At 41.5% G+C, this 22,551-nt stretch overlaps 1 protein-coding gene and 1 long non-coding RNA gene across 5 annotated transcripts in view; both read right to left on the bottom strand.

The window, feature by feature from the left end:
* The window catches only part of LOC110525371 (small G protein signaling modulator 1), a 77,898-nt gene that overhangs the window by 39,471 nt on the left and 15,876 nt on the right, over positions 1–22,551 (bottom strand). For all 4 annotated transcript variants that reach the window (XM_036979501.1, XM_036979503.1, XM_036979502.1 and 1 more), the window contains exons 4-8: positions 19,453–19,615; positions 19,019–19,171; positions 18,851–18,918; positions 18,538–18,683; positions 17,581–17,712 (exon numbers count right to left, since the gene is read on the bottom strand). In XM_036979501.1, coding sequence (XP_036835396.1) covers positions 17,581–17,712; positions 18,538–18,683; positions 18,851–18,918; positions 19,019–19,171; positions 19,453–19,615 — 662 coding nt within the window. The remainder of the gene's footprint in view (positions 1–17,580; positions 17,713–18,537; positions 18,684–18,850; positions 18,919–19,018; positions 19,172–19,452; positions 19,616–22,551) is intronic.
* Positions 129–4,235, bottom strand: LOC110525372. Its single transcript, XR_002473749.2, has 3 exons — positions 3,909–4,235; positions 679–1,353; positions 129–252 (listed from the first exon to the last, which is right to left on the bottom strand). It is a non-coding gene; the product is annotated as an uncharacterized LOC110525372 (long non-coding RNA).

Below are 22,551 nucleotides of genomic sequence, written 5' to 3'. Positions count from 1 at the left end.
GCATTCAAAGGAGGACTGAGGACAAAACAACACCATGCAGTCACCAAACAGTGAACTGAGGAAAACATTTGTTTTATAGTCATTATGTGATTGGGAACTACTACTATTGGGATTGGGAACTACTACTACTTGTCTATCAATTACAGAATCTCAAATGATTTCAATTTGGCATTGGAAGCTTTATTGAATAAAATCAGTCAAACTGCATAAAGAGTCTCATCAGATCAGATGTTATCAGCAAGCCAGAGCCACCTGTGGAAAGAGCACAAGTAGAACAAAGATATACGTGCAAACAGAATAAATGTATCATTCAACATCAGATTCCACCTAAAACAATGACATGAGCTCTGTCGCAATTAATCTCTGCTCAACTCCTGACTTCCTCTCTACTCGCATCCTTCTCAAAACCCGTTGGAGGATGTCTGAGGCGACAAACCTTGGGTCGTTCCTCCAATAGGGTTTTAGGAGGCACAATGGTCAGTCCTATGCACCCATAGCTCTGTCTATGAATTTGAGCGGTTACATTTCTCCAGCCCCATCACTCAGCTTTTTACCAAAACAGGGGCTGGGTGGACGCTTTGTTATTGTTTCAACTGCTGATTGCCACTTTAAGAAACACATCAATGAGTATACAAATATGTTTAAGCATACAGGACTGTTGGGAGTGTGGTGCCATACCTTTAGCGCTCAGGTGCAGCAGAGCTGACACAATTAAGATGAAGTAGCAGCAGATGTCTTGACCACCTGGCTGTTCTCCAGTCCGATGTCTTGACCACCCTCTGGCTGTTCTCCAGTCAGATGTCTTGACCACCCTCTGGCTGTTCTCCAGACAGTGGTAGCACTGGAAGATGTCCCAGGCACTGTTTGTGGCCACATCATCTCCCTCAGAACCAGTGAAGATCTCCAGGTTCTTACAGTGGTGCATTAGCACAATATATATAGAGGGCAGAACAATACAGGAGATATAATTAAATGTAATATGGAGTCCAAGTCCCAACTTAAAACCCTTGTACAATCCATAGACATTGGTAAAAAGATAAACAAAAGTAGGGCACTGAAGTGTGAGGAAGGCGGTGCGATGTGTAAATCATAAGATGAGTTGGTTACTCACTGTTCCAAACTTGGTGTCCTCTGCCTCGTTGGTGTAGTGGTCCAAGGCGATGAAGTAGAAGCCTGACTCTACCTGGTCAAATGTGTTCTCTCTACACACACTGACCTGTCTCCTGAGTAGAAGCCTGACTCTACCTGGTCAAATGTGTTCTCTACACACACTGACCTGTCTCCTGAGTAGAAACCTGACTCTACCTCATCAAATGTGTTCTCTACACACACTGACCCGTCTCCTGAGAACAACTGGAGTGAGAGAGAGAGGAAAATAAGATGTCAGGAAATGTCCCAGAGTTCAATTGGAGTTTAAATGTTTTAACATCTTAAATGTTGCATTCAAGGTAACAGTCCATTTTAAGACTGCTGTGGCTATATCAAAATATGCAAATATGGAAAAGAATGTTGCCAAATAAATGATAACACAGGATGTGGAAACTGGACTGAGCCGAGCAGTAGGGAAATTCCACGGTACAGAGTGATTCTGAGCACTTTTTCACTTTAAAATGTACAGTACTAGTCATTCAAAGGTTTTCTTTATTTTTACTATTTTCTACATTGTAGAATAATAGTGAAGACATCAACACTTTGAAATAACACATATGGAATCATGTAGTAACTGATTTTAGATTCTTCAAAGTAGCCACCCTTTGCCTTGATGACAACTTTGCACACTCTTTGCACACTCTTTGCATTCTCTCAACCAGCTTCACCTGGAATGCTTTTCCAACGGTCTTGAAGGAGTTCCCGCATATGCTGAGCACTTGTTGGCTTCTTTTCCTTCACTCAGCGATCCAACTCATCCCAAACCATCTCAATTGGGTTGAGGTCGGGTGATTGTGGAGGCCAGGTCATCTGATGCAGCACTACATCACTCTCCATCTTGGTCAAATTGCCCTTACACAGCCTGGAGGTGTGTTGGGTCATTGTCCTGTTGAAAAATAAATGATCGTCCCACTAAGCGCAAACCAGATGGGATGGCGTATCGCTGCAGAATGCTGTGGTAGCCATACTGGTTAAATGAGCCTTGAATTCTAAATAAATCACTGACAGTCACCAGCAAAGCACACCCACACCATCACACCTCCTCCTACATTCACTGTGGGAACCACACATGCAGCGATCATCCGTTCACCTACTCTGCGTCTTTCACAAAGATACGGTAGTTGGAACCAAAAATCTCAAATTTGGACTCATCAGACCAAAGGATAGATTTCCACCGGTCTAATGTCCATTGCTCGTGTTTCTTGGCCCAAGCAAGTCTCTTATTCTTATTGGTGTCCTTTAGTAGTGGTTTCTTTGCAACAATTCAACCATGAAGGCCTGATTCATGCAGTCTCCTCTGAACAGTTGATGTTGAGATGTGGCTGTTACGTGAACTCTGTGAAGCATTTATTTGGGCTGCAATCTGAGGAGCAGTTAACTCTAATGAATTTATCCTCTGCAGCAGAGGTAACTCTGGGTCTTCCTTTCCTGTGGCGGTCGTCATGAGAGCCAGTATCACCATAGTGCTTGATGGATTTTTGCAACGGCACTTGAAGAAACTTTCAAAGTTCTTGAAATGTTCCGCATTGACTGACCTTCATGTCTTAAAGTAAAGTTGCCTGCTTTGTTGTCTAAAGGCTATACTCAGATTATTGCATGGTTTGCTTTCTCCGTAAAGTTTTTTTAAAATCTGACACAGTGGTTGCATTAGGGAGAAGTTTATCTAAAGTTCCTTGTATAATAGTCGTATCTTTATCAATGTTTATGAGTATTTCTGTAAATTGACGTGGCTCTCTGCAATAACACCGCATGTTTTAGAACTACTGAACGTAACGTGCCAATGTAAACTCCGATTTTTTTATTTAAATATGACCTTTCTCAAACAAAACATACATGTATTGTGTAACATGAATTCCTATGAGTGTCATCTGATGAAGATCATCAAAGGTTAGTGATTCATTTGATCTCTATTTCTGCTTTTTGTGACTTCTCTTTGGCTGGAAAAAATGGCTGAGTTTTTCTGTGGCTTGGTGGTGACCTTACATAATCGTTTGTGGTGCTTTCACTGTAAATTATTTTTGAAATCAGACACTGTGGTTGGATTAAGGAGAATTGTATCTTTAAAATGGTGTAAAATACTTGTATGCTTGAGGAATGTTAATTATGAGATTTTTGTTGTTTTGAATTTGGCGTCCTGCACTTTCACTGGCTGTCGCGGGGGGGTTCCGCAGTCCTAGACAGGTTAAACCAGAGACAGTATAGAAAAATAAACTACCTTGGCTTTGGTTAAAAATTCTTAAGGCTTAAACCCTCCATCTCAATTTCCGCCTAAAATGACATACCCAAATCTAACTGCCTGTAGCTCAGGACCTGAAGCAAAGATATGCATATTCTTGATACTATTTAAAAGGAAACACTTTGAAGTTTGTGGAAATGTGAAATTAATGTAGGAACATATAACACATTAGATCTAGTAAAAGATAAAAACAAAAAACATCCATTTTCTATTATTTTTTTTGCATCATCTTTGAAATGCAAAATAAAGGCCATACATTGACCAAGGAATATAGGTGTCATTTAGACATTGTCCACAAGGGGACAGCATTGGGTGTGCAAAGTTTGTATCAAGTCTCCCAGGTGCTCCTCACGAGTTTGCCCAAATGTACCCAAGTGGCCGAAATGGTCAATTGATCAATTTCAAAGTACATAACTATAGAGAACATATAAAAATGCTATGGTAATACAAAATTAAAGTTAACATACTCCCAGGAATGTCATACATGATGGATCATTAGCTTCCGTACATAAAAGGTACTAACCTTCACACCTCTAGATGGCCGGGACGGGGGTGGGTGTGGAGCCAGAGACAGCAGAGGGGTCTGACTGGAGAAACCAGTTCCTACATTTGAATGAGTGGAGGAAGGACTTGAATGAGGTGTCTTTGAAGTTGGCTCCCACAGGTCATCTTACTCTCTACCACTATTGAGGATTTTTAAAAATCAGTTAGAACTCAAGCTTACTATTACTTATTTTATTGAACCTTTATTTTAGCAGGGGATGAGCACTGCATCAATACATCAAATATACAACACATCTATAAAATAAATATATATATTCAGTGGGCAGAACAAGTATTTGATACACTGCCGATTTTGCAGGTTTCCTACTTACAAAGCATGTAGAGGTCTGTAATTTTTATCATAGGTACACTTGAACTGTGAGAGACAGAATATAAAACAAAAATCCAGAAAATCACATTGTATGATTTTTAAGTAATTCATTTGCATTTTATTGCATGACATAACTATTTGATACATCAGAAAAGCATAACTTAATATTTGGTACAGAAACCTTTGTTTGCAATTACAGAGATCATACGTTTCCTGTAGTTCTTGACCAGGTTTGCACACACTGCAGCAGGGATTTTGGCCCACTCCTCCATACAGACCTTCTCCAGATCCTTCAGGTTTCGGGGCTGTCGCTGGGCAATATGGACTTTCAGCTCCCTTCAAATATTTTTTATTGGGTTCAGGTCTGGAGACTGGCTAGGCCACTCCAGGACCTTGAGATGCTTCTTACGGAGCCACTCCTTAGTTGTCCTGGCTGTGTGTTTCGGGTCGTTGTCATGCTGGAAGACCCAGCCACGACCTATCTTCAATGCTCTTACTGAGGGAAGGAGGTTGTTGGCCAAGATCTCGCGATACATGGCCCCATCCATCCTCCCCTCAATACGGTGCAGTCGTCCTGTCCCCTTTGCAGAAAAGCATCCCCAAAGAATGATGTTTCCATCTCCATGCTTCACGGTTGGGATGGTGTTCTTGGGGTTGTACTCATCCTTCTTCCTCCAAACACAGCAAGTGGAGTTTAGACCAAAAAGCTCTATTTTTGTCTCATCAGACCACATGACCTTCTCCCATTCCTCCTCTGGATCATCCAGATGGTTATTGGCAAACTTCAGACGGGCCTGGACATGCGCTGGCTTGAGCAGGACATGCGCTGCAGGATTCTAATCCATGATGGCGTAGTGTGTTACTAATGGTTTTCTTTGAGACTGTGGTCCCAGCTCTCTTCAGGTCATTGACCAGGTCCTGCCGTGTAGTTCTGGGCTCATCCCCTCACCTTCCTCATGATCTTTGATGCCCCACGAGGTGAGATCTTGCATGGAGCCCCAGACCGAGGGTGATTGACCGTCATCTTGAACTTCTTCCATTTTCTAATAATTGTGCCAACAGTTGTTACCTTCTCACCAAGCTGCTTGCCTATTGTCCTGTAGCCCATCCCAGCCTTGTGCAGGTCTACAATTTTATCGCTGATGTCCTTACACAGCTCTCTGGTCTTGGCCATTGTGGAGAAGTTGGAGTCTGTTTGATTGAGTGTGTGGACAGGTGTCTTTTATACAGGTAACGAGTTCAAACAGGTGCAGTTAATACAGGTAATGAGTGGAGAACAGGAGGGCTTCTTAAAGAAAAACGAACAGGTCTGTGAGAGCCGGAATTCTTACGGGTTGGTAGGTGATCAAATACTTATGTCATGCAATAAAATGCAAATTAATTACTTAAAAATCATACAATGTGATTTTCTGGATTTTTGTTTTAGATTCTGTCTCTCACAGTTGAAGTGTACCTATGCCTAAAAAAATTACAGACCTCTACATGCTTTGTAAGTTGGAAAACTTGCAAAATTGGCAGTGTTTCAAATACTTGTTCTCCCCACTGTATATATAGTTGAGGTCGGAAGTTTGCATACACCTTAGCCAAATACATTTAAACTCAGTTTTTCACAATTCCTGACATTTAATCCTAGTAAAAATTATCTGTCTTAGGTCAGTTAGGATCACCACTTTATTTTAAGAATGTGAAATGTCAGAATAATAGTAGAGAGAATGATTTCTTTCAGCTTTTATTTCTTTCATCACATTCCCAGTTGGTCAGAAGTTTACATACACTCAATTAGTATTTGGTAGCATTGCCTTTTTAACTTGAGTCAAACGTTTTGGGTATCTTTCCACAAGCTTCCCACAATAAGTTGAGTGAATTTTGGCCCATTTTTCCTGACAGAGCTGGTGTAACTGAGTCAGGTTTGTAGGCCTGCTTGCTCACACACGCTTTTTCAGTTTTGCCCACAAATTTTCTATAGGATTTGTAAGGCTTATAGGGCTTTGTAATGGCCACTCCAATACCTTGACTTTGTTGTCCTTAAGCCAGTTTGCCACAACTTTGGAACTAGCTTGGGGTCATTGTCCATTTGGAAGACCCATTTGCGCCAAGCTTTAACTTCATGACTGATGTTTTGATTTGTTGCTTCAATACATCAACATAATTTTCCTACCTCATGATGCCATCTATTTTGTGAAGTGCACCAGTCCCTCCTGCAGCAAAGCACCTCCACAACATGATGCTGCCACCCCGTGCTTCACGGTTGGGATGGTGTTCTTTGGCTTGCAAGACTCCCCCTTCTTCCCCCAAATGTAACGATGGTCATTATGGCCAAACAGTTCTATTTTTGTGTCATCAGACCAGAGGACATTTCTCCAAAAAGTATGATCTTTGTCCCCATGTGCAGTTGCAAACCTGGCTCTTTTATGGCGGTTTTGGAGCAGTGGCTTCTTCCTTGCTGAGCGGCCTTTCAGGTTATGTCGATATAGGATTAGTTTTACTGTGGATATAGATACTTTTGTACCTGTTTCCTCCAGCATCTTCACAAGGTCCTTTGCTGTTTTTCTGGGATTGATTTGCACTTTTCGCACCAAAGTACGTTCATCTCTAGGAGACAGAACGCGTCTCCTTCTTGAGCTGTATGACGGCTGCGTGGTCCCATGGTGTTTATACTATTTGTGCAGATGAACATGGTACCTTCAGGCATTTGGAAAATACTCCCAAGGACAAACCAGACTTGTGTAGGTCTGGTCTTGAGGTCTTGGCTGATTTCTTTTGATTTTCCCATGATGTCAAGCAAAGAGGCACTGAGTTTGAAGGTAGGCCTTGACATACATCCACAGGTACACCTCCAATTGACTTAAATTATGTCAATTAGCCTATCAGAAGCTTCTAAAGCCATGACATCATTTTCTGGAATTTTCCAAGCTGTTTAAAGGCACAGTCAACTTAGTTTATGTAAACTTCTGACCCACTGGAATTGTGATACAGTGAATTATAAGTGAAATAATTTGTCTGTAAACAAATGTTGGAAAAATTACTTGTGTCATGCGCAAAGTAGATGTCCTAACCGACTTGCCAAAACTATAGTTTGTTTACAAGAAATTTGTGGAGTGGTTGAAAAACAAGTTTTAATGACTCCAACCTAAGTGTATGTACATTTTCGACTTCAACTATATATATATATATATATATATATATATATACTACCATTCAAATGTTTGGAGTCACTTAGAAATGTCCTTGTTTTTGAAAGAAAAGCACATTTTTTGTCCATTACAGTAACATTAAATTGTTCAGAAATACAGTGTAGACATTGTTAATGTTGTAACTGACTTTTGAAGCTGGAAATGGCTGAGGACAAGCACATTAGAGTGTCTAGTTTGAGAAACAGACGCCTCACATGTCCTCAACTGGCAGCTTCATTAAATAGTACCCGCAAAACACCAGTCTCAACGGCAACATTGAAGAGGCAACTCGGGGATGCTGGCCTTCTAGGCAGAGTTGAAAAGAAAAAGCCATATCTCAGACTGGGCAATAAAAAGAACAGATTAAGATGGGCAAAATAACACAGACACTGGACAGCATCCCGGAGTCGCCTCTTCACCGTTGACATTGAGACTGGTGTTTTGCGGGTACTATTTCATGAAGCTGCCAGTTGAGGACTTGTGAGGCGTCTGTTTCTCAAACTAGACACTCTAATGTACTTGTCCTCTTGCTCAGTTGTGCACCGGGGCCTCCCACTCCTCTTTCTATTCTGGTTAGAGTCAGTTTGCGCTGTTCTGTGAAGGGAGTAGTACTGTGTACACAGCGTTGAATGAGATATTTAGTTTCTCGCATGGATTAGCCTTCATTTCTCAGAACAAGAATAGACTGACGAGTTTCAGAAGAAAGAAATGATTTGTTTCTGGCCATTTATTGAACCCACAAATTCTGATGCTTCAGATACTCAACTAGTCTAAAGAAGGCCAGTTGTATTGCTTAATTAATCAGGACAACAGTTTTCAGCTGTTCTAACATAATTGAAAATGGGTTTTCTAATGATCAATTAGCCTTTTAAAATTATAAACTCGGATTAGCAAAAACAACGTGCCATTGGAACACAATAGTGATGGTTGTGATAATGGGCCTCTGTACGCCTATGTAGATATTCCATTAAAAAAACCTGCCGTTTCCAGCTACAATAGTCATTTACAACATTAACAATGTCGACACTGTATTTCTGATCAATATGATCTTATTTTAATAGACAAAATGTGTTTGTTTTCTAAGTGACCCCAAACTTTTGAACAGTAGTGTGTATATGTACAGTGCCTTGCGAAAGTATTCGGCCCCCTTGAACTTTGCGACCTTTTGCCACATTTCAGGCTTCAAACATAAAGATATAAAACTGTATTTTTTTTGTGAAGAATCAACAACAAGTGGGACACAATCATGAAGACAACGACATTTATTGGATATTTCAAACTTTTTGAACAAATCAAAAACTGAAAAATTGGGCGTGCAAAATTATTCAGCCCCCTTAAGTTAATACTTTGTAGCGCCACCTTTTGCTGCGATTACAGCTGTAAGTCGCTTGGGGTATGTCTCTATCAGTTTTGCACATCGAGAGACTGAAATTTTTTCCCATTCCTCCTTGCAAAACAGCTCGAGCTCAGTGAGGTTGGATGGAGAGCATTTGTGAACAGCAGTTTTCAGTTCTTTCCACAGATTCTCAATTGGATTCAGGTCTGGACTTTGACTTGGCCATTCTAACACCTGGATATGTTTATTTTTGAACCATTCCATTGTAGATTTTGCTTTATGTTTTGGATCATTGTCTTGTTGGAAGACAAATCTCCGTCCCAGTCTCAGGTCTTTTGCAGACTCCATCAGGTTTTCTTCCAGAATGGTCCTGTATTTGGCTCCATCCATCTTCCCATCAATTTTAACCATCTTCCCTGTCCCTGCTGAAGAAAAGCAGGCCCAAACCATGATGCTGCCACCACCATGTTTGACAGTGGGGATGGTGTGTTCAGCTGTGTTGCTGTTACGCCAAACATAACGTTTTGCATTGTTGCCAAAAAGTTCAATTTTGGTTTCATCTGACCAGAGCACCTTCTTCCACATGTTTGGTGTGTCTCCCAGGTGGCTTGTGGCAAACTTTAAACAACACTTTTTGTGGGTATCTTTAAGAAATGGCTTTCTTCTTGCCACTCCTCCATAAAGGCCAGATTTGTGCAATATACGACTGATTGTTGTCCTATGGACAGAGTCTCCCACCTCAGCTGTAGATCTCTGCAGTTCATCCAGAGTGATCATGGGCCTCTTGGCTGCATCTCTGATCAGTCTTCTCCTTGTATGAGCTGAAAGTTTAGAGGGATGGCCAGGTCTTGGTAGATTTACAGTGGTCTGATACACCTTCCATTTCAATATTATCGCTTGCACAGTGCTCCTTGGGATGTTTAAAGCTTGGGAAATATTTTTGTATCCAAATCCGCCTTTAAACTTCTTCACAACAGTATCTCGGACCTGCCTGGTGTGTTCCTTGTTCTTCATGATGCTCTCTGCGCTTTTAACGGACCTCTGAGACTATCACAGTGCAGGTGCATTTATACGGAGACTTGATTACACACCGGTGGATTGTATTTATCATCATTAGTAATTTAGGTCAACATTGGATCATTCAGAGATCCTCACTGAACTTCTGGAGAGAGTTTGCTGCACTGAAAGTAAAGGGGCTGAATAATTTTGCACGCCCAATTTTTCAGTTTTTGATTTGTTAAAAAAGTTTGAAATATCCAATAAATGTCGTTCCACTTCATGATTGTGTCCCACTTGTTGTTGATTCTTCACAAAAAAATACAGTTTTATATCTTTATGTTTGAAGCCTGAAATGTGGCAAAAGGTCGCAAAGTTCAAGGGGGCCGAATACTTTCGCAAGGCACTGTATATATATATATATATATATAAGTATGGGGAACACAATCACTATAATGAAATATGTGCATCAATAGGCAATAAGACGCATAGACTGTACTAATATATTGTATGCATCACGTTATATACATATACAGTGGGGCAAAAAAGTATTTAGTCAGCCACCAATTGTGCAAGTTCTCCCACTTAAAAAGATGAGAGATTTTCATCATAGGTACACTTCAACTATGACAGACAAAATGAGAAAAAAAAATCCAGAAACTCACATTGTAGGATTTTTTATGAATTTATTTGCAAATTATGGTGGAAAATACGTTTTTGGTCCCCTACAAACAAGCAAGATTTCTGGCTCTCACAGACCTGTAACTTCTTCTTTAAGAGGCTCCTCTGTCCTCCACTCGTTACCTATATTAATGCCACCTGTTTGAACTTGTTATCAGTATAAAAGATACCTTTCCACAACCTCAAACAGTCACACTCCAAACTCCACTATGGCCAAGCTAAAGAGCTGTCAAAGTACACCAGAAACAAAATTGTAGACCTGCACCAGGCTGGGAAGACGGAATCTGCAATAGGTAAGCAGCTTGGTTTGAAGAAATCAACTGTGGAAGCAATTATTAGGAAATGGAAGACATACAAGACCCCTGATAATCTCCCTTGATCTGGGGCTCCAAGCAAGATCTCACCCCGTGGTCACAAGAACGGTGATCACAAGAACGGTGAGCAAAAATCCCAGAACCACACGGGGGGACCTAGTGAATGACCTGCAGAGAGCTGGGACCAAAGTAACAAAGCCTACCATCAGTAACACACTACGCCGCCAGGGACTCAAATCCTTCAGTGCCAGACGTGTCACCCTGCTTAAGCCAGTACATGTCCAGGCCCGTCTGAAGTTTGCTAGAGAGCATTTGGATGATCCAGAAGAAGATTGGAAGAATGTCATATGGTCAGATGAAACCAAAATATAACTTTTTGGTAAAAACTCAACTCGTCGTGTTTGGAGGACAAAGAATGCTGAGTTGCATGCAAAGAACACCATACCTACTGTGAAGCATGGGGGTGGAAACATCATGCTTTGGGGCTGTTTTTCTGCAAAGGGACCAGGACGACTGATCCGTGTAAAGGAAAGAATGAATGGGGCCATGTATCGTGAGATTTTGAGTGAAAAGCTCCTTCCATCAGCAAGGGCATTGAAGATGAAACGTGGCTGGGTCTTTCAGCATGACAATGATCCCAAACACACCGCCCGGGCAACGAAGGAGTGGCTTCGTAGGAGTGGCCTAGCCAGTCTCCAGATCTCAACCCCATAGAAAATCTTTGGGGGGAGTTGAAAGTCCGTGTTGCCCAGCAACAGCCCCAAAACATCACTGCTCTAGAGGAGATCTGCATGGAGGAATGGGCCAAAATACCAGCAACAGTGTGTGAAAGACTTACAGAAAACGTTTGACCTCTGTCATTGCCAACAAAGGGTATATAACAAAGTATTGAGATAAACTTTTGTTATTGACCAAATACTTATTTTCCACCATAATTTCCAAATAAATTCATAAAAAATCCTACAATGTGATTTTCTGGATTTTTTTTCCTCATTTTGTCTGTTATAGTTGAAGTGTACCTATGATGAAAATTACAGGCCTCTCTCATCTTGTTAAGGGGGAGAACTTGCACAATTGGTGGCTGACTAAATACTATTTTGCCCCACTGTATATAAATCAAAGACAAAAATCTTAAATGAATATGAAACCATTTAAAAAACTGGATTAGCACGAGAAGCAAAAACATATTTTACATACTGATTTAAAAAAACAAGGTTACCTTCTCCTTCCAATCTTTCTTATGCGCAGGACTCCTCATGTCACTCTCCCGGTCAATTTCTGCAATAATCTCGTCCAAATGTGTATACTTGAAGTTTATACTGTTAGTAGCCATATTGGACTTTTTATGTTTGAGAAAACTTTGTAGAAGAAAGCGAGCACTGCGTAACGTAAACTCCCCTGTGTCCTGTAGATTTTCAATGTAGAATGAATCGCATTGCGCGCAGTCATATGACAATGGCCATTACTCCAACAAAGGGCCATCACATACTCATGTAAAGCCCAGAGCATTGGCTATCTAACTAGCTATGTTTCAAAACGATAGGTGGTCATTGGACCAAGAGACTCATTGGTCTCTTGGTCCAAGAGTCTCATTGGTGCGTTATGATGGCTGTCCTTTGTGGGCTATTAGACATGTTGTGTAGCCAATACGTAATGTAGAATGATGAAACAAAGTTTGGTTGCCTTCTAGAGTGTCTGAAGATTGCACAAAAACTGAATTTGACCGGGTGAAACAAAGTTTAGCTGTTTAGATTTCATAGATTGTTTTGTTGCAAGTTGAAAGAGTCGGAATTCATGCGAAACACTGTACACAACATGGATCGTGTTAGGGTATAATAAATGATTTGATCAAATGTAAACAATGCTACATTTTATCTCTGGAACCCTCAGGATGACAAATCAGAGCAAGATTACTGAATGTAAGTACATTATATACCATCAGGTGAATGTATCAAAGCAGTTGCCTTGATAAAAGTGTTTTGTTGTTGTGCACTATCCTCAAACAATAGATGGTATTTTTTCACTGTAATAGCTACTGTAAATTAGACACTGCAGTTAGATTATCAATCATTTAAGCTTTCTGACCATATAAGACATGTCTATGTCCCAAAAAGTTGGCTTTTGTTTACAACGCCATTCTAGTCAAATATCGCATATTGAGCAGCAACTCTCCCGATTTCGGGACACTGGTCCAGTAGTTAAACCACATGGTTAAATGTTAGATAGCTAGCTAGCTAGCTACCGTTAGCTAGTTAGCTTGCTAGCTAGCTGATGTTAACATAGCTTGCTTCATCAATAGCCTGCTTTAATAACAGAAGATCAAATAACTACTAACTTAATTTCAATATTGAACTCATAGTTAATTAGCTAGCTAGTTGGTTAGCAAGTTTCTCTAATGAAAAACTATGGAACTTACCTCTTCATTGTCAGACATCGTTCACCTTTCACCATCCCCTTTCATCTCTATGCTAAAACATCAGATTAGAGAGCAGTCAATACGTGATTGGTCCAAAAACTTGACCAATTGCGTTTCAGTAGACTGCTACAGGTTATGTTCATTGGCTAGAATTATACCTATTGTACAATTATAGTTAGTAGTTGCGAGAGCAAAATGGATTTTGGAGAGGAAACTGGAAAGTTGATGTGAGAGAGAGAAAAGACATCCATATGGGGACGCGTGTATTTGTGAAAGTGCAGTCTTTGACATGTAGTATGTATTTCTTCAGGTGTCAAAATTCTCGGGCTGACTCTTTTCTCTGCATACATCAATGATGTCGCTCTTGCTGCTGGTGATTCTCTGCTCCACCTCTACGCAGACGACACCATTCTGTATACATTAAGCATCTCCAATCCAAAATTAAATCTAGAATCGGCTTCCTATTTCGTAACAAAGCATCCTTCACTCATGCTGCCAAGCATACACTCGTAAAACTGACTATCCTACCGATACTTGACTTTGATGATGTCATTTACAAAATAGCCTCCAACACTCTACTCAGCAAATTGGATACAGTCTATCACAGTGCCATCCGTTTTGTCACCAAAGCCCCATATACCACCCACCACTGCGAGTTGTATGCTCTCGTTGGCTGGCCCTTGCTTCATATTCGTCGCCAAACCCACTGGCTCCAGGTTATCTATAAGTCTTTGCTAGGTAAAGCTGCGCCTTATCTCAGCTCACTGGTCACCAGAGCAGAACCCACCAGTAGCACATGCTCCAGCAGGTATATTTCACTGGTCATCCCTAAAGCCAACACCCCTTTGGCTGCCTTTCCTTCCAGTTCTCTGCTGCCAATGACTGGAACGAATTGCAAAAATCACTGAAGCTGGAGTCTTATATCTCCCTCACTAACTTTAAGCATCAGCTGTTAGAGCAGCTTACTGATCATTGTACCTGTACACAGCCCATCTGTAAATAGCCCACCCAACTACCTCATCCCCATATTGGTATTTATTTTTTGCTCCTTTCACCCCAGTATCTCTAACTGCACATTCATCTTCTGCACATCTATCACTCCAGTGCTAATGCTAAATTGTAATTATATCACCACTATGGCCTATTTATTGCCTTACCTCCCTAATCTTACTCCATTTGCACACACTGTATATATATGTTTCTATTGTGTTATTGACTGTACGTTTGTTAATCCCATGTGTAACTCTGTGTTGTTTGGGTCGCACTGCTTTGCTTTATCTTGGCCAGGTCGCAGTTGTAAATGAGAACCTGTTCTCTACTGGCCTACCTGGTTAAATAAAGGTGACATAAAAATGTTTAACTTGCGCGCACCATGCTGGCCTGCGCTCGTGGGACCCTTCCTCTGCTCGTTCGACCACATTTCTTCTTTCTCCACTCAAGTGTTTGCTCGCGCAATGATGATCCATCCTGCGCCCGTTCGACTTTTGAATCGGATTTGACACCATATACTTCAAACTGCCTTATGCTACAAAAACAGGAGATAAGATCCTACCGAGCTGTTCCGGATTTTACAGATTGGCATTCACAGTGTGTCTCCAAATAGGTCTACTGTGTTGTGGTGTTAACCTTTTTGGGATAGGGGGCAGCATTTTCACTTTTGGATGAATAGCGTAAACTGCCTCCTACTCTGTCCCAGATGCTAATATATGCATATTATTATTACTATTGGATAGAAAACACTCTGAAGTTTCTAAAACTGTTTGAATGATGTCTGTGAGTATAACAGAACTCATATGGCAGGCAAAAACCTGAGAAAAATCCAACCAGGAAGTGGGACATGTGAGGTTTGTAGTTTTTCAAAGCTTGGCCTACCGAATACACATTGAGAAATGGATAAAGTTGCACTTCCTACGGCTTCCACTAGATGTCAACCGTCTTTAGAAACGTGAATGAGGATTCTACGATAAAGGAGGGGCTCATGAGACCTCTTTGAGTCAGTGGCCTTGGTCTCAGAGTGCCTTGGCCTCATGACGCTCGCTCCCGGCAGAGTTACCTCTCATTCCAGTGCTTTTCTTCAGACAAAGGAATTCTCCGGTTGGAACATTATTGATGTTTTATGTTAAAAACATCCTAAAGATTGATTCCATACATTGTTTGACATGTTTCTAAAGGACTGTAACGGAACCTTTCGAGTTTTTGTCTGGACGAAGTGCCTGCGCCTCATGAAGATCGATTACTAGGCTGAACATGCTAACAACAAGTGGCTATTTGGACATAAATGATGGACTTTATGGAACAAATCAGTCATTTGTTGTCGAACTGGGATTCCTGGGAGTGCCTTCTGATGAAGATCATCAAAGGTAAGTGACTATTTATGGTGTCATTTCTAACTTTGTTGACTCCAAAATGGTGGATATTCATCTGGCTGTTTTGGGTTCTGAGCGCCGTCCTCAGATTATGCTTTTTCCGTAAAGTTTCTTTGAAATCTGACACAGCGGTTGCATTAACTTCTCTGGGATATGTGGGACGCTAGTCCACCTGGCCAAAAGCCAGTGAAAATGCAGAGCGCCAAATTCAAATAAATTACTATAAAAATCTAACTTTCATGAAATTACACATGTAAGATACGAAATTAAACTTGTTGTGAATCCAGCCAACATGTCAGATTTCAAAAAGGCTTTTTGGCGAAAGCAAACGATGCTATTATCTGAGGGTACACCTCCGTAAACAAAGAGAGAGAAGCACATTTCAACCCTGCAGGCGCGACACAAAACACAGAAATAAAAATATAAATCATGCCTTACCTTTGACGAGCTTCTTTTGTTGGCACTCCAATATGTCCCATAAACATCACAAATGGTCCTTTTGTTCGACTCATTCCGTCGGTATATATCCAAAATGTCAATTTATTTGGCGCGTTTGATCCAGAAAAACACTGGTTCCAACGTGTGCAACGTGACAAAAAAATATCTCAAAGGTTACCTGTAAACTTTGCCAAAACATTTCAAACTACTTTTGTAATACAACTTTAGGTATTTTTTTTACGTAAACAATCGATAAAATTGAAGACGGGATGATCTGTGTTCAATACAGGAGGAAAACAAACTGTATCTAGCTTTCTGGTCATGCGCCTCTATCTAACAGTACACTTGAAGTGACCCTCGTTTTGAACAGGGCTACTTCTTCATTACACAAAGGAAAAACCTCAACCAATTTCTAAAGACTGGTGACATCCAGTGGAAGCGGTAGGATCTGCAAGAAGGTCCCTTAGACATCTGGATTCCCAATGAAAACCATTTGAAAGAGAGTGACCTCAAAAAACAAAAATCTGTTTTGTCCTCGGGGTTTCGCCTGTTAAATAAGTTATGTTATACTCACAGACATGATTCAAACAGTTTTAGAAACTTCAGAGTGTTTTCTATCCAAATATACTAATAATATGCATATCTTATCTTCTGGGGATGAGTAGCAGGCAGTTGAATTTGGGCATGCATTTCATACTGCCCCCTGTCACCAAGAACTTAAGGAGAAGTCTATCTTTAATTCTGTGAATTAATGTTTATTATGAGTATTTCTGCAAAATCACCGGATGTTTTGGAATCAAAACATTACTGCACGTAACGCGCCAATGTAAACTGAGATTTTGGATATAAATATGCACATTATCGAACAAAACATACATGTATTGTGTAGCATGATGTCCTATGAGTGTCATCTGATGAAGATCATCAAAGGTTAGTGATTCATTTTATCTATATTTCTGATTTTTGTGACTCCTCTCTTTGGCTGGAAAATGGCTGTGTGTATTTTTGTGACTTGACTCTGACCTAACATAATCATATGTTGTGCTTTCGCTGTAAAGCACTTTTGAAATCGGACACAATGGGTAGATTAACAAGATGTTTATCTTTCATTTGCTGTATTGAACTTGTTAATGTGTGAAAGTTACATATTTAAAAAAAATATTTTTGAATTTCGCACCTTTTCAGCGGAATGTTGTCGCTGCCCGAGAAAGGTTAACAACTGGCATAATTGCTTTCACTGAATATTTGAGTTTCTGAATGCTATCATAAATATGGAGGAGTTGGGGCACTGAGAGATCATCTTCCACAGAAAGCGCGATATGGCGAATCTCTCTATAGATACACTAAGTGTACAAAACCTTAGGAACACCTTCCTAATATTGAGTTGCAGCCCCTTTTGCCCTCAGTCCCAGTTCGCCTAGCCAATGTTGACTCCAATGCTTCCCACAGTTGTGTCAAGTTGACTGGATGTCCTTTGGGTGATGGACCATTCTTGATAGACACAGGAAATTGTTAAGCATGAAAAACCCAACAGCGTTGCAGTTCTTGACACACTCAAACTGGCGAGCCTCCTAGAGATGGGAGGAGGATGAATTGTTTACCGGCTGCACCAGCACGTTGTTCTTTCCAAACAGCAGGGTGGCTCTGTTGTTCTGGTGCAGGGATTCCACGTAGTCCCGGGCTGAAGGTGAGGGCCGCTCCTCCATGCTGTTACTGGAATGCCTCTTCTGGATCTGGAAACACAGACAGTGTGTTTGTTTTTACCCCATCTCAATCCACCCTCCCATCCGTCCAGCCAACTTCCATATATTGGCCAGTTAGTTTCACACATCACTGGTGCAAAATTAATGTATGATGCCATATTGTTCATCCACCATTGAGCACATTTAGTTAATTCCATACAGTTAACCACAATGATCATCCACTGGGAATGAATTAGCAACGGCTAATCAAGTATTATAATGTTACCCAGCTTATACAGCTCTTAGAAACCCTTTCAGCCATGTATTTGATTTCAGGCTGCTACACTGGCTCAAACGATGTAACATCAGAAATGTGTTTGGTTGATTGAAGAAAAATGAAATGGGAAACCATTTGCCACTCTGTTTCTGATGACAAAGCCCATTATGTTTGCCTCTAGGGTACAAAAGATACAGTGCTGCAATAAACAGCTCTCAGTTGTCAATGTAGAATGAGAATGGTGCTACATGGCGAGATGTTTCTAGCTGCAGGGGTCAATGATAATGTGAAGAGTAGTTCCAGAAAATACACTCTGTCCTCTCCCACGGGACACAATGTGCTCCTTAATGCATTGACAACAGCAGGTCTTCTACTACTGAAAGAGAGAGGCTGGGGGAGGCTTCAATGACAGGATTGGTCACGGATATCCCCGCTACGTTTGAGCTAATAGTGTGCAGTGTCAGCAAAAGAAAGATATGAAATAATCAATAGAGAAATGTATACCAGGGGATAATGTGGTCATGTTCAATCTTATTTGGAGGAGTTTGGTAGAGTAGTGGTACATTATTTAGAACCCCTACCCTTCCCAGGAAACTTACACAGAGAGCAGGCCTCTTGGTGGGGGAGTCCTGTCTGCAGTGGCCACTGTGGATGCGGTGTCTCTGGACCAGCTCGTCGGCCGAGGGGTCTGTCCAGAAGTGGTCCGCCGTCTTCATCTTTGTGTACTCCAAGGCACAGGGCCCCACTGCCAGAGTACAGAACAATAGCGTGAAAAGACGCATCGGTGCCCAGTGTGAGGAGAATCACTGACATAAATTGGTGCCCCGTGTGAGAGGAAATCCCCTACTACACTGGTATATTGTCTGAGATGAGATGTTTATGAATAAAAGCTTAACCATGTGGAATCATTACCTAACAAAGAGGCCAGAATGGGTCCGTCCACCGGATCCATCAGAATGGCCTCTTTTTCATAGAATTTACTGGAACATAAAAACGTTATGGAGGTGAGCCATGCATTTCTGGATTTCCTTTGCCTCCTCCCCGCAGGTGACCATGCCATTTCACCCTCCTGTGACTCACCTGCTGTTCTCCACGAGGTAGAGCACGATCTTGTCCAGCACCTTCTCGATGAGGGCCGTGCGGATCCAAAGGTTTCTGACCACCTGCGGGCTGAGGCTGGGCAGCCTGGACAGTATCCGTAAGCTATCCTGGTTGGGCAAACTTTGGTTCCGTCTGCAATGTAGAAACAGGGGAGAGGGAGGGAGGGAGGAACTCAGAGGTTACCTTTTGGTTATTTTCTACCAGTGATCATTTCTTATGTTACACCAGCATTGCATCAGTAAACTATAATTATGTGTGAGTAGAGTTGTTGTTGTTGTGTATGACATAAATCATGTTTAGGATTTGTTAGCAGTAATATACAGTAACAGCTCTTTGCTTTTGAGTGCTATGGTCTGTCTGTACAGGGATTCGGTGGTGTGTTTGTGTCTGTACAAAGGTGTGTGTGCTCTCACTTGCTCTCCGTGATCTGTTCCAGCTCCTGAGCCTTTCTGCACAGCTCCTCTGCCGGGGCGAAGCTCTTCCCCACCTTCATGAAGAGCGCTGCTATCTTGTTGCTACGCAGGAATCCCGCAGCTCGCCGCTTAAGCCCATGGAGAACGCACGCCTCCACCGCAGCTGCACACACACACACACACAAATAGGCACAGAAATAATAGTACATTTCAAAATATAGATGAGAAACAATTTGAGAGTTCACTGAAACTTGTCACCATTATGTTCTGCATTTTAATATTTCATTCAACTTCATTAAAAATGTAATATCACTGTATGATGCTGGTGGTGAGTTACAAGTTACAATACATTATATGACATTCGATGATGAATGCACACCACAGAAAGCTGCTGAGGGGAGGACGGCTCATAATGTCTGGAATGGAGTGAATGGAATGATATTAAACACATGGAAACTACATGTTTGATGAGTTCAATACCATTACATTTATTAAGTTCCAGCCATTACTATGAGCCGCCAGAGTTGGTCCTCCCCAATTAAGGTGCCACCAACCTCCTGTGATGCACACAAATGTAGTGTCAATAGAAGGGAATTCACATTCTAAAAAAACACATCTACCATCATACTGTGTTGTAAAAAATATGATACATGGTCCTAAATAAAAATCTCTCAACACCCATAGAGAATCTGCATATTATAGTACTTAGCTTCTGTGTAATTGTGACTGAGCCATATGATGGACACTTCAGACCAAGCTCTGCAGCTTGAGGCTGTTATGAAAGTGACTCAAATAAGCCAATCATTTTTATTACGTTATCCATAAACATAATTATATTTTCCTAAGCCAAGAGCTTATCCAGTAAACACTAGTGCACACACGCACCGTATGCACACATACACACAAACAGACACATCTTTCTATAAGGCCTACGTGGCAGTGCCTTGAGCGGTTTTGACATTTGAGCTCTCTCTCTCTAAGGACTAACCCCGTGGTTGTCATGGAAACCCCTGCTGATGGAGTGCACCAGCACTGAGAAAGAAAGCAGTGGAGGGAGAATATTTCTCTGCCTGTGATGTACTTTCAACCAACTTTGCCCACCGGCAGTACAATACAGCTATAACCTAGCCTATGTCAAAATAATTTCCATACCATGTCCATTATTGCACTGAATAACTAAACTATACTTATCATGTACTAAAATCTAAATAAAAACGGAGCAATCAGAGTACATAAAACTATGTAATCTGAATGGATGATCTCCGTATGTGTGGTTCCCACCATGAAGCATGGAGGAGGTGGCGAGAAATGTAATTCCGTGACAAAGATGTCTCAATAGGGTGACCCTCGTCTTTCAAACTACTAGAAAATACACTCCAATATTGAAAAGAAATCAGCATTTCCAGAGGGTGAAACCTCCTTGGCTTTGCGGTACTTTGGCCTAACATAACCCCGGGAGCCATGCAACCAAAGCAATATCCTTTGTGTCAAATAAACACTTAAAGGAAACGAGTGGCTGGACCCTGTCCACTTTCGACACAGGAGGCACTCTTATTTAAAAGGTAATTACAGCTACTGGAGTAATGACCCCTAATCAGCCCCGTATCTGTGGCAACAGAACACATTAGGGGACTCAGAGTGTCTGTGTTGCCACTGACCAGGAATTCTCAGCACTACGACACACTCAACACATTCTAAATATGGCCAACCACACTATTGGCTTATATTAATTATTGAATGCCAACATCATGCCTACCCTGGGCAGTCTGTTTCTGCGCTCTTGCTATATCCTTATTGAAATGGTATGGCAATTCCATAACGAGTTGATAAGAGTGCAGAAACAGATTGGCACTCAGGCTACTTCATGACCACTTTGAGAAAGATACACCTTTAAAGCTCGGCTTCATTAACAATTGGATGACTAAATAAAGATCCTATTAAATTAGTATTCTATTTCCTAATTCTATGGTTACTATCTCTGTCACAGCAATGTGAAGGGAAGGGAATAATAGCTATTTTGGTGAGGAGAACAGGAAGAAGGGACGGGCGTGACTAACACTTGATATTTCCCCGGCGCTCTTGCCTAGGCGACTTGAATATTTGACCATGATGATAGAGGCTAATTACTCCCCGGTGACCTGCCTGAGCAAGTCCTCGCCTCACGCCTTCCCTTTCCCCCTCCCATCGCCCTCCATCTCCATCCTGTGATCTCTGCACACAGACACATTTGTGTGACAGCTTGGTGTAAAACCTGGGACAGCATAGTAGAACGTGGGGGGAGCTAACACTAACAGCCACCATGGTATATGAGGTAAAGGGAAAGCTCTTACTTCCAGGTCTGTTAAAAGTCAGGATACTCTCCTGTTGTAGTCGGGGAGGAAGAGCCTTTCCTTGGAGATTGATCACACAGTTATCAGCTAGCAGTGGGCACATGCACAGCTAGAGCCCTATGGGTGCTAGAGCACCTGCTCATTTGTCCTCCTATGAAAAAAGTGTCCTTATGATTGGTGGCGCAACTATCAACCTAGATGATTTCTCATAAAACGCATGAATCTTTAAAACAAAAGTCCCCCTCCCTGCCCTTCTGCGACCGTGAGAGCGGCAGTGCATTGCTGCACTCTTCCTTGTTGCATGCACGGCTACCCACCGGTGCAGAGCGGTGAGTTTGAAATGAATACAGCCAGTAGTAGGATACTTTGGAGTTGCTAGCATGTGTTGTCTCAGGGGGCAACAGCAGTTCGACTGTTTGTCAGTAGCATAACAAATTCAAATCAAGTAAAGATGAACATAATCTAGCTAAGTAGTTGATTCATCTAGTCTACATTAGCAAAGTGTTTCCGCTACATTCATTCATTTGGTAATTGTAGCCACTGCAAACAAAAAAAACTAAAATGCTACATCATAATATTTATACCAAACATACTTTCAATAATATGTCCGGGTAAAGCACCGGTTTAAAGGTTATTTGGCTCTTTGTGCCACTGTGGCAGCCAAAACTGCCTGTGCAGAAAACTCAGTTCACTGTCTTCAAGACAGAGCACTAGACATTGGAGAGACTGGGAAGATCTTAATTGCATACTCCTCTTCCTCTCTCCTTCT

Source organism: Oncorhynchus mykiss, chromosome 6, assembly GCF_013265735.2.
Source record: "Oncorhynchus mykiss isolate Arlee chromosome 6, USDA_OmykA_1.1, whole genome shotgun sequence".
Classification (NCBI taxonomy): domain Eukaryota; kingdom Metazoa; phylum Chordata; class Actinopteri; order Salmoniformes; family Salmonidae; genus Oncorhynchus; species Oncorhynchus mykiss.
The sequence above is the reverse complement of the archived record's forward strand: the minus strand, read 5'-3'. Positions and strand labels throughout refer to the sequence as shown.